This window comes from Sycon ciliatum, chromosome 1 (assembly GCF_964019385.1).
Source record: "Sycon ciliatum chromosome 1, ocSycCili1.1, whole genome shotgun sequence".
Lineage (NCBI taxonomy): Eukaryota > Metazoa > Porifera > Calcarea > Leucosolenida > Sycettidae > Sycon > Sycon ciliatum.
Genome location: NC_088643.1, coordinates 78,068,311 through 78,080,570, shown reverse-complemented (window position 1 = coordinate 78,080,570; position 12,260 = coordinate 78,068,311). Strand labels below are relative to the sequence as shown.

The 12,260-nt window shown below is 46.8% G+C and overlaps 1 protein-coding gene across 3 annotated transcripts in view; it reads left to right on the top strand.

Moving 5' to 3' along the window:
* Positions 1-245: 245 nt before the first annotated feature.
* Positions 246-12,260, top strand: part of LOC135805622 (uncharacterized) — a 31,671-nt gene continuing 19,656 nt past the window's right edge. For 2 of the 3 annotated variants that reach the window (XM_065319690.1, XM_065319688.1), the window contains exons 1-9: positions 331-458; positions 3,736-3,813; positions 7,527-7,979; positions 8,524-8,607; positions 8,837-8,891; positions 9,540-9,693; positions 11,119-11,259; positions 11,650-11,694; positions 12,076-12,207. In XM_065319690.1, the coding sequence (XP_065175762.1) occupies positions 426-458; positions 3,736-3,813; positions 7,527-7,979; positions 8,524-8,607; positions 8,837-8,891; positions 9,540-9,693; positions 11,119-11,259; positions 11,650-11,694; positions 12,076-12,207 (1,175 nt within the window). In that variant the 5' untranslated portion in view covers positions 331-425. Of the gene's footprint in view, positions 267-330; positions 459-3,735; positions 3,814-7,526; positions 7,980-8,523; positions 8,608-8,836; positions 8,892-9,539; positions 9,694-11,118; positions 11,260-11,649; positions 11,695-12,075; positions 12,208-12,260 lie in introns of those variants that run through there. The other variant, XM_065319689.1, reaches the window with a different exon arrangement.

The following is a 12,260-nucleotide window of genomic DNA, read 5'->3' as shown; positions in this document are numbered from 1 at the left end:
TCGCACTCAGGGCGAGGGAGTGGTATTTTACTACTCCCTAGATCCTTGGTGGATAAAAATCAGGACTCGACTCGATCAGCTGCAGCTCAGCTCAGATCATCATGAATATGATCAGGGAGTCGTAAAATACGACTCCCTGATTATGATGCATCGATATCAGATAAAATCATTTTTTATCATGTTCTAATTCTGTAGATGGCGGGAAAACTTGCGTGGTAATACTAATGCGATCATTTGGCTGAGGACCAGTTACCTAAATCCGACCAGTGAGTCTTACAAAGTCCTTACTGACTTTCCTTCTTCACTGTATTGCAATTTGTAATTATTACTATTACTAGTATTAGTCGAGGATACCTTGTTGGTTCATGCCACAGACTTGTTGATCGTGGAGTGATTGGAGTGGAGTTGTCGTATGACGCTGTGGGATGATGCAAAGTGAAGAAGGGTTGGCAGCGCATGTAAGTAATTAGTTGTTGGTCTGCATCCACATGGGTATTGTGTACATTTTTGATGTGCTGGTTTTTTGGACTAGTAAAGTAGTAGTATAATAATTACAGTCGTACCCCAGGTACCCGAACACTTTTAGGCGAGATACTTGAAGTTGTATTCCTATAATCCAAATCATCCTTACATAACGATACCCAAATATTTGTCTTGTTCACTGTGATAATTATATACTGTGATATATACTGTGATACATAAGGTATCACTGGCGAGTGTAGCAGGTGTACCGACATACACGTACAAAGTCATAAAGTAACCCAGATACTCAAAATGGCAATTGAAAACCCACAAGACTACTCACTCCACCCGCCTGTGTGGATTCACAGGAAGTGTGTGTTACGAAGTCTGAAGAAAATGTTGAACGGTCTCTGCTGGGATGACGACTACACCATAGCTCAGTAGTTAGAGCATCGCTGGCCTCAAGCGAGGGTCCCTGGTTCGAGTCCTGGTGGTGACAGTCAATTTTTTCTTCAGACTTTTCCCGTTTGCGTCTTTCCCTCAAACCAGTGAAGCACAAGACTACATGTCGGAAAGGACAGAACTGTATGGTATGTAATGTACAACGTACATACACTGCTATTTTTGTGTTTGGGATAATCGTGGTACAGTCAGACCTCACAGTTATCCAGTTCTCTTTTCGCCGGATCCCTTGCCATCCGGAAGAAAACTGCTGTTAACGGATTTACACTGTACTGTCCCCAGAGAATAGCGCGGACAGAACCCAAAACGTTTGCACAATAATATATCCTTGTGTGCTCCGGATGGCAGTCGTGAGTCAGTCAAGTATCAAGTTCGGTGGGAAGCATGTGTTCCACGTAGGAAAAAACCAACTTCATCAATTTTTTAAATTGTTTCAATGCCGGTAGCCTGGGAGCAAGGCGGAGGTAGTGACATCTTCCAGAAGCGGTATAGCTCTGGCACATCTGGCATCACTCGCGCGAGCAAGCTCCATTCATGCCGGAGCCCCCTGCGTGAAGGTGGTGTAGACAGCCTGGGGCTGTGACTGTCCAAACTCAGCTGCTCGCTGGACCCCGGCACACCATCCCTGCACCTTCGACATTACATGCTCTGTGCAGAACATTCCTGTACCCAATGCTGCTCCCAAGTGACACCGTAGCCATCACTGATGACCCTGATGGATGTGTCAGAGAACAGCTTCTTGGCCTCGTCTAGCCTGTTGGGTTTCACTAGCAGGACTGACTTGTTGGCATTGGGGAAATACTCCGAAATAGCCATAATCTGGTCCACGGGATTCTAGCTCAAGAGGCCTCGACTATCGGAAAAAAACTGCAGCCAGCGTACCCACGGGGACCAAAAGTTCGTACTACACGCTGATTTGTTCAAATCACGCTTGAAATTAGTTCGTCTTCACAAAAGTTTGCCGTACAGGAGTACGTCCTAAACGAATAATTTTGACTTGATATGATGCCTGGCCAACCATAGGATTGGCCCTACAGTCCATTTCAAAACTATAGACGCGTAGGGTTTTTGAAATATTTCAAATTTGGCTGGACCTTTTTGAGAATAGTTCTCGGAATATTGCTCAGGATCGCTCCACAATTACTCTGATATAGTTTCTAAACGATTGGATAACAGACGCCCAATTTGGAAAAATTTATGCACAAAGTGATCACAGATTTTATGTGGTATAGATGCTGGCATAACGGTTTTTGCCTAGGTACGCGTCTATAGTTTTGAAATGGACTGTAGTTCGTACTAAAGGAAAGTTCGCCTTATCAGTGTTCGTCCTAACGAGGTTTGACTGTAGTTCGGTTGGTGGGTACACTTATGCCAGATAGTGTTGGGACTGTTACCAACAGGCTCGGCTGCTTGAAGGTGTAATGTTGTACCTGCCACCTTTGTTGGTTTCAGGGTTCATATATTCTATTTGAAGTATACATACCTGTCAACCATGGACTGCTTCTGGCTAGATTAACTCTTGTGTAATCAATGGTGCTAGTGAAGCTTATATCAGGTCAACTCTGATTTAGCCACCCACGCTAGTAGCAAGTATTACCTTCACTGGGGGCAGGGATAACTGCAGTTGGATCCTGGGATGGATACCCTGATGCCGCCAATCCTTTTTCTGCACCTTGTCCTCGCCCACTTACTGAGGTGTGGTGAGCCCATAAGTGGGATCATTTCCAAGTCCACCCAGAGTTTGGGGATTTCAGGGGTGTCGGCCGTTGGGTGGTTCAATAGCCAATTGAATCATCTTTCCAAGATTCCTTTTGAGTCTCTTTCCCCTCTCCCGGGGAGACCCACTTGAACAGTGTGTGTGTGTGTGTGTGTGTGTGTGTGTGTGTGTGTGTGTGTGTGTGTGTGTGTGTGTGTGTGTGTGTGTGTGTGTGTGTGTGTGTGTGTGTGTGTGTGTGTGTGTGTGTGTGTGTGTGTGTGTGTGTGTGTGTGTGTGTGTGTGTGTGTGTGTGTGTGTGTGTGTGTGTGTGTGTGTGTGTGTGTGTGTGTGTGTGTGTGTGTGTGTGTGTGTGTGTGTGTGTGTGTGTGTGTGTGTGTGTGTGTGTGTGTGTGTGTGTGTGTGTGTGTGTGTGTGTGTGTGTGTGTGTGTGTGTGTGTGTGTGTGTGTGTGTGTGTGTGTGTGTGTGTGTGTGTGTGTGTGTGTGTGTGTGTGTGTGTGTGTGTGTGTGTGTGTGTGTGTGTGTGTGTGTGTGTGTGTGTGTGTGTGTGTGTGTGTGTGTGTGTGTGTGTGTGTGTGTGTGTGTGTGTGTGTGTGTGTGTGTGTGTGTGTGTGTGTGTGTGTGTGTGTGTGTGTGTGTGTGTGTGTGTGTGTGTGTGTGTGTGTGTGTGTGTGTGTGTGTGTGTGTGTGTGTGTGTGTGTGTGTGTGTGTGTGTGTGTGTGTGTGTGTGTGTGTGTGTGTGTGTGTGTGTGTGCCCATCTGGGCAGTCATGCTGCTAGTAGTAGTAGTACAGTGGTCCCTCTATAATCCGGCACCATTTGTGCCACGAAAATCTGCTGGATTAGGGAGGGTGCTGGATTAACAAATCTGATCTACTGCTGCAATGTGCATGAAGAGGACATTTGGCTACTGAAAATTGTGCCGGTTTATCGAGGGTGCTGGATTATAAAGTGCCGGATTAGAGAGGGACGACTGTAGTAGTAGTAGTAGTAGTGTGTGTGTGTGTGTGTGTGTGTGTGTGTGTGTGTGTGTGTGTGTGTGTGTGTGTGTGTGTGTGTGTGTGTGTGTGCTGATTTGTCGGTGTCTTGTCATTTAGGCCAGCTCCAGGAAGCGACGATGGGCTGATGGCGTGCCAGAGAATACGCGTACCGATGTGTCGGAAATGCAACGAAAGGTATGCACATACATGTATGTGTGTGCGTGTGTGTGTGTGTGCATGTGCATATGTGTGTATGTGCTAGGGGTGAAAGTTGGCACTGAGATCCCGAGTTTGAGTACTCTGATTTTCTCCGATCGAATATTCGAGTATTCGAGTATCCTTGATATCCTAATAAATCGCACACCAAGGGCCTTAAAAATCACATGATACAACCCTGATTGAACCAATCGGCAGTCCTTTTCTCGAGTGTTTTGGTTGGTGGGTCATTTGGGCTCTCTCTACTCGTGTACAAATGTTCGCCACACACTCTGCACATCAATATCTGCTGACTGCTGCTCTGAAACTGCAGACTTCTGTGGTAAATGGATGTACCATGTATGAGCGAATACTCTGATTTATTCCGAGTACGATTATATTTGAAAACTCCGAAGGAGTATTCAAATATTCGGTATAATTGTTTCACCCCTACAGTGAGTATGTGCATATGTGTGTGTATGTGCATACCGCATTTCCTCGATTAATAGACCCGGTCTTTTATTTTTTGGAGAGGGTTGGACCCCCGGTCTCTTATTTGGGCATGGTCCATTATTTGAGCACAGTCCACTATATTTTCATCGGCACATCGCTGGAAATGGTGGATTTTTAACACGTCATAATAATTATAGAAGTTCACCAGCAGAACGAATTACCGGTATGTTCAGTTATGTAAGAAGTGGATCAAGCTGTAAGAGCATAATGGAACAGATGGAAACTGAGTGGGCTATCGAAGGTTAGCAGAAATAGGGGAATGCAAGGGAGATTTGCGACTCACGGCAATACATTTGAAAGCCGATTGCCGATAACCAATTCTTTGTTCCTGTCAGTGTCTCAAGCACCATCACCACTGTCGTCATCACAGCTGTCGCTGTCACAGTCGTCCGATGTTGCGATGTCTTCCGTAGTGCTTCCGTCGAGTTCGATTGCTGCTTGATCCATTGGAGCCAAGGTGTCATCAGCCTCTGTTGGAATTTCTCCAAGGCGCTTTTCTCTTCCAGAGTAGTATGGCCCCCAGGGCATGGACCATCGGGCTTGAAGGCATGGATCTTATCATCCTCAGTTGCATTTGGGTTCAAGCACAGGCCACAGGCATGAAAGGAACGTACGATCACCTCCGAGGAAATGGATGACCAGGCATTGACGATCCACTGCAGGTAGACGTCAAGGGCAGGAGGACGGGTGTTTCCACCAGCAGTTGTCGGGAGGTCTCCCTTGCTCAGCCACTCGTCATGCTGGTTCTGGATTGACAGCTTGAATGGGCGGTTCCATGAGACGTCCGCTGGTTGGATGAACTTTGTACATCCACCTGGGATCACTGCCGTAGCCACACACATCGACTTTAGAGTTGCCTTCGTTTTGGCACTGGTGTGACACCTGAATGCGTCCCATACCAGCAACTTGCGGTCGAAGAGTTGCGGTCCAATCACGTCACGAAGGTAAGACTCAGTTAGGCTGTCGTCCATCCAGCACTTCCCCACCCACTTCAACACCAGTTTTCCTGAGAACTTACTGGCAACGTCTTGCACGACGCGTTTTCTTGGGAGCAGGACAAAGGGTAGACACTTGTCTCCGTTGGCTCTGCCGGTCAGCATGACCGTTATGCGCAGTTTTTCATGACCAGTACCTTTGACAGGCACGTCTCTCGCTCCAACTGGTGCAATGGTCGTGGAGGAAGGGGGGTCGAGCCACACAGATGTCTCGTCGGCACCATACACGAACTGTGTCTTGTAAGTTGATTCCTTCATCATCTGTCGAACGTAGAGAATGAAATCACAGATTTTGTCCACATACTGCTCCGGTGGCTTTTGACAAACGGTTGTTGTCCTTCGCATTGTCAAGTGATGGCGTTGGAGAAAGCGATCCAGCCAGCCTTTGGAGAGCTTCAGCTTAGCCAGCTCCGGATTGTCAGAGATGAGTGCATTTCGGAATTCCTTGGCCTTCAGGATCATAATGCGACGAGATATGGCGTTCCGTGTCTGTAGCTCCTCCAAGTACCAAGCGTGCAGCTGACTGTCAACCTCGTCAGACAATAGCTTCCTTCCCCCACCAGGAAGTCTGCAGCGCTTTTTCGCGCAAACTTGCGGCTTCGCTGCAGTTGCTGCACTTTTCTCCTCGTCAAGCTTCCAGGAGCGAACCATTTTCCGCGTGACATGGAACTTTGTCGCCGCCTCTCGGATGCTGCTTTTCCTCGAATGCTCGACTACACGGCGCTTCAGATCAAGGGAATGCGCCCTTTTCTTGCCCATCTTGAGAGGCACGACACTATTCGAAGAACCTCCACTGATGAAAGTGAAATGCAGGAAAACAAGCACTAGCCACTACAAAAATTGTAGTTGCGCAAACCTAAAATAGCGTCCCTTTTTGATCCACCACGTGCTTTCTTAGTGCGCATGCGCAAAGCGATGAACTCAAATAAGAGACCGGGTCTCTTATTCGGGCATGGTCTACTATTTTTCCGTGAGGCCTCTAGGATGGTCTACTATTTGAGCATGGTCTATTATTCGAGCATGGTCCATTAATCGAGGAAATACGGTATGTGTGTGTATGTGCATATGTGTGTATGTGGGGATGATGCTGGTTCAGCACGGACTCTCACTTTTCGTATGTTATTCTGGGTCGTTATAACGAGGTCTGGCCAGTGTACAGTGTGACTGGTTGCGTGCAGTTAGCACGTACTCTGTGTGTGTGTGTGTGTGTGTGTGTGTGTGTGTGTGTGTGTGTGTGTGTGTGTGTGTGTGTGTGTGTGTGTGCGTGTGCGTGTGCGTGTGTGTGAATCCCTTTTTTTTTTAAATAGGGATTCACTGGCCAGAATAAGCCACTGCAATCAGCTGTGTGGTGGATACCAGGCTAAAATTAGTGGCGGTCAATTCATCAGCCTTGCAAGCTGTTGAATGGTGTAATCCCAGCACAAGTTGCTATGTCTAACATAGCTGTTCGCTATCATCGCTTCCGCGATGGGCAGGTCTGAGGTGTGTGTGTGTGTGTGTGGTGTATGTGTGTGTACAAGTACAAGTGTGTGTGTGTGTGTGTGTACAGTCAAACCTCGTTAGGACGAACACTGATAAGGCGAACTTTCCATTAGTACGAACTAGGGCCAATCCTATGGTTGGCCAGGCATCAATTCAAATCAAAATTATTCGTTTACGACGAACTTCTGTACAGCGAACTTTCGCGAAGACGAACTATTTTCAAGTGTGATTTGAACAAAATTAGTGTCGTCATGTACATGTAGTACGAACTTTCGGTCCACGAACGTGCGCTTGCGCTGGCTGCCTTTTTCTTCTTCTTTTTTTTCAATAGTCGAGGCCATATTGTACGTACAGTGCAAATTGTTTTCAAATGTGTTTTGAACAAAATCAGCGTGTTGTACGATCGTTCGGCACAGTCGTGATTCATTGCACATTATCATTGTACTTACTGAAGTACCTGTTTCTGGCTTATGCTAAGAATAACATGCTTCCCATGTACCACAGCATGCACCTTCACATAAATACAATCCATATGATATGCATATCGATTTTTTGTCAGATCTGGATAAGAAGAACCCCCGATAAGACAAACAAACTTGTTCAGTCCCTTGAAGTTCGTCCTAACGAGGTTTGACTGTATGTGTGTGCGCATACGCGTAGGTGTGTGTGTGTGGAGGGAGGCGTGTACTTTAGACATTCATTTTCTCCTTTTTCATATTTCAGGTGTCCTTCATCGAACAGGAGTATGCTGAGCTGCAGAAGGAATTCGAACTGCTGAAGAAGATCATGAATCCAGAACAACTTGCCAAAGTTATGGTGAAATTGGAGAAAGAAGCGTCATGTCATAGCTATGAGGAAGGTATGCAGTGTGATGATGTGGAGGTGATTCTACCAATACCCACTGATGAATCTCCAGCCAATGAGGATGCTGATACCAGCCAGCCAGCAGCAGCAGCGGCAACAGCAACGAGATCATTGAAAGCTGTACCAGCCTCAGGCAGCAATGAAGAGATGCAGGTACTGTTCAGCCGAGAGCCGGCCACTGCCGAGTTTCCGCACCAGCGTCCTGAGTGCTTCCGCCATCGCTTCGTGAAGGCCCCTGACAAGTCCAACAAGCAGAATGAAAGCTACTGTCCGAAGTGTTTCTGCTTTGTCTGCGACCGGCCGTGCTCTGAGGTTAGCTAGCCTAAGTTTCCCCAGCCAGTGCTGCTGTAGCCGCGTGCTCTTGTTTCTGTGACTGATTCGTTTATTTCCGAATTTAGAGCCTCTCGTCACATGCACTTTTAGTGATGATATTTCCAAGTCACCTCAAGGGGGCTCGCTGGTGTGCCTGCAGACACCACCAATGGTTTTACCAGTGGGTGGTGGGACTCTACGAGAGCATTTAAAAATGGACAAGGAAACTGGAGTGTTCAAACTTTCCACTGTCGCAAAGGAAGTCAGACTTTCCCTCAAACTTTGGTATACTTCAAGTAGGGTATACTATACGGCACTTTGTTGGTATCCGAACTGGAACATGTCCGGCACTCAAGTTCGTTGTTTCAGTGAAACAATTATATTAGTCTATTTCCGCTCTCGTCCCTGTAAACAAAGCGCGGCATGGACTTTGACCACTGGAATCAATGCATTTTTACAACAAACTGTGAAGTTTTCATTTTAGGGTGAACTTCCCCTTGAAAGTCGTTTGTGGCTGCTTTGCCTGTGTGTTTCTTTGATGCAGTGTTTCTTCTGGACAAGTGGCTTCATGCCACATTGCAATGCTTATCGTACTGTGAGCTGGCGTCGGTGTCGTGACCTCAGCAAGGTATGTATGTGAGAACTAGCGAGCCCGACCTCTCTCCTGTAGGACTACTAGTTTGCTTTGTTTCTTTCAAGGACAGCTTCAGGGTACACGGCATATCATTGAATAGCCCATTGAAGTGGCTTGTCTTCATCTTCCTCCAATTTGGCCTGTGCGTCTCTCTCTCTCTCTCTCTCTCTCTCTCTCTCTCTCTCTCTCTCTCCATCTTTCTTTATTTTACTGCTTTATGCAGGTCAGTATTGTGGCCAATCTTGAGGATGAGTTGAAAATTCCTGACATAGAGCGAGGTGAGTTGTGTTGTTTTATCAAGAAAAGCGGTAGCCTATCAGTGTCCATACGCTGGATTTGCTTATCACTTTACTTTCATGCTGTTCTTGGGTTGTTGTAATTCTCCGTTTGGGCTGTGAAGTGGTGACGTAGACACTCTTCTCTTAGCAACACTTTTGGAGACGTGTTTCTGTGTACGATCACCGCATCCTTTCTTATGGTAGGCTCAAGCCAGCTCCGTGATGGTTTTGTCCCGGGATAAGGACAGCGGCTATAACGATTTAGGTTTGCTTCTCTCTCTCTCTTTCTCTCTCTCTCTCTCTCTCTCTCTCTCTCTCTCTCTCTCTCTCTCTCTCTCTCTCTCTTTCTTTCTTTCGCATTATCTTTCTGTGGGTGGTACAGTAGTCATCCGAATACTGCGTCACTTGTTCGAGGAAAAAGAAACTGCATTGTGAACAGTGCCTGTTTGAATAGTTTTAGCCACACGTGACATTGTTTTAGTGACAACCTCAGGGTAAAATCATCATAAAAAGAGCCTGGTCTGCAGCAAAGACAAGTACGTCCTCAAGCTGGCTTGAGGTGGCCACATTCCTACGCCTCTGGATCTTTTGTAGTGAAATATCTTTCTCTCCTGTGTGCTACGTTTTTTGTTTGTTTGATTTGTTCAGTTTATGCGAGTATGGATTCAGTCCAATCTATCCAAAAGATTGCCAAGAATTGTCCAGGCTCTGCACAGAATGTTGTCAACCTTGGATGTGATTGTGCGTGTCATAACGATCTGTGGTCAACCCACTGTTCTTACTGCAGCGACAATCACCCATCGTAAGCAATAGAGTTGTTCTTAGAACTGTTGCACTTTATGTAGGTGCGAGATGGTCTTTCTGTTGCATAGAAATCTAGGGAAGACAAGTACTACTTCGCAAGAAGATTGCATAAAGCTGTCACTGCTCTGTTTTGCTGTTGGGGACGTCCGCGTAGAAACACATTTTCAAAATGCACGTATAGTACATGTACCTGTTATTTTTGGGAGGGGGGGGGGGGTAAATCTGTGACCGAAAAATCACAAAACATGTGCTGTACTGTGTAGTACTCACTCCCGTGCCAGTATGTATGACTGTAGAAGTGAGCCCAGCCTGCCAGTGTGCTGGTACTTTGTACCGTGCCAGCATGTATGACTGTAGAAGTGAGCCCACCCTGCCGGTGTGCTGGTACTTTGTACCGTGCCAGCATGTATGACTGTAGAATTGAGCCCAGCCCGCCGGTGTGCTTATGTGGACAATGTACTTGTTGAGATTCAAGACAGCGCTCTGGTATACGTGTATGTGACACTTTGCTTGCCTGCTGCTTGTGTGACCGTACACACGTTGTCGACTGAGTGTCCTATGTGTGCGTGCTATCTACACGTACCACTCATTGAACAACCTGTCATGTGTGAGTTGACATGCTTGCCTCATCATGTATGCAGAAGTTATGCGATTACATCATCAGTTGAGGTGCTTTGGCAAAGTCGCCGCTTAGCGATGCACTAGCGACTCACACGGTATACATAGCACCCATAAGCAGTTCCGCTTACTCACTGTTGTGACATAATTCGCATACCTCTGCAATGTCATGTTTCTGTGTGTACAAAGCTACGGAGCCCTTGTACTTGTCTTGTGAGATTTTTGCTGCTACAGGGCTGCTCAATAATATCCGTTCGCACGAGTTAAGTTTGTGCCCTGCATCTGTTCGCATCCCACTGTTCGCATGTCTAGTAGGGCTGCACAGTGCCCCGTGTGGCATTGACTGGCCTGGTTGGATTTCATTGAGCAGCTCTGTAGTTTGTTCATACGCCGTGCTGAAAGTTCCTACACACCACAGCATTGCATCTATTGTCCAACACCTTCTTTCCTGCCATCCATGATATCACTACCAATGTAACACTGTCGACAGACTCGACACGCACTGCGCTGGGTTCGCATCGGCTTTCATCGATATTTTCTGCACATCTCCCTCATTCTAATCCTAGACACCCCTCTCATTTCTGTCAGTGTTCTCTGATGATTGGCTTAAATGCCATGAAACTGTGAGTAACAGCTGAGTTACGTTTCCCGCCATTGTCAATTTGTGTGCTTGTGTTTATATGTATGTTCTGATTGTTGGATGCACTTCTGTGTGTGTGTGCGCGCGCGCGTGTGTGTGTATGCGTGTGTATGCATGTGTATATGTGTGTTTGTGTGCATGTGTGCATATCTCTTTGATCTTCAGCGCCGCTCGTTTGAAAGGCGTGGTAATTGCCGGCTGTCGCAAGGTGCGTGAGCAAGTGGAGGCGCTGCGGTCCGATGCCGCCGGTGTGTTGCTCCATGCACTGATTGCCGCATTCCTGGCTGACCTGGACAAGTTCACTAGGTCGGTGGTCTGTTTGAGTCCTCTGGTGCTGGCTGGCGTTGCGCGCCAAGTGTGTAGCTGCCAGTGATGTGTGCAGTGGTCATGGTCACTCATTGCACTGCAGCTACTAGCCACTGGGGCCCCAACACAATTGCTGTCATCATTCAACTGTGCTTCAACTTGTAGCCTACATGTTAGGTGTCTCTGGTCCATGTCAAATGGTACATGCTACTAAAGGCGGAATTTTCATTTCTTCACTCCTACCAAAGATAATCCTGAATTTCTCCAAGGGTTGTTCGCGGCTTGAATTCCAGTGGCGACCATTGATATTAAATTTGCCTTGAGTGAACATTGTCTTCTGTGGAACTACCAGAATGCATAGTTATGTTGTGTTTTGTGTTTTTGCTTCAGAGTTGGCTTTGTATCGTCCTTTACACCATCCGAGTGTGTTATAGAGTGAGTTCTCTTTCCTTCTGTTTGGCTGTGTTGCTGACTTTAGAAAGCCATTCTGCATTCTGTGAGAGTTTGTTCTGACTTTAGACAGCCGTTCTGCATTCTGTGACACCTTGTTCGTCACTATGCAATAGGCTGATTACTAGTGTGTGTGTGTGTGTGTGTGTGTGTGTGTGTGTGTGTGTGTGTGTGTGTGTGTGTGTGTGTGTGTGTGTGTGTGTGTGTGTGTGTGTGTGTGTGTGTGTGTGTGTGTGTGTGTGTGTGTGTGTGTGCGTGTGCGCGCTTACGTGCGTGCATGTGTGTGTGTGTGTATGTGTGTAATCGTGTGTTGTTTATTCTGTCTCTTTCCTGTCTGCTCTGTCTGCAATCCTTTGTGTGGTCTAGTCTGTGTAAAGAGTATGGGAAACTTCAGGACGAGGATCGTGTTAGTGAAGGTCTATGGGACAAGATCAAGGCCAATCTAAAGCAGAGATTGGAAGCCTGCACGGTGAAGGTCATCAAGGACGAGTTTGATAGGTTTGTATGGTGCTCATTCAAGTTACTGCGCACGCAAGCCCAGTTGGGCATGT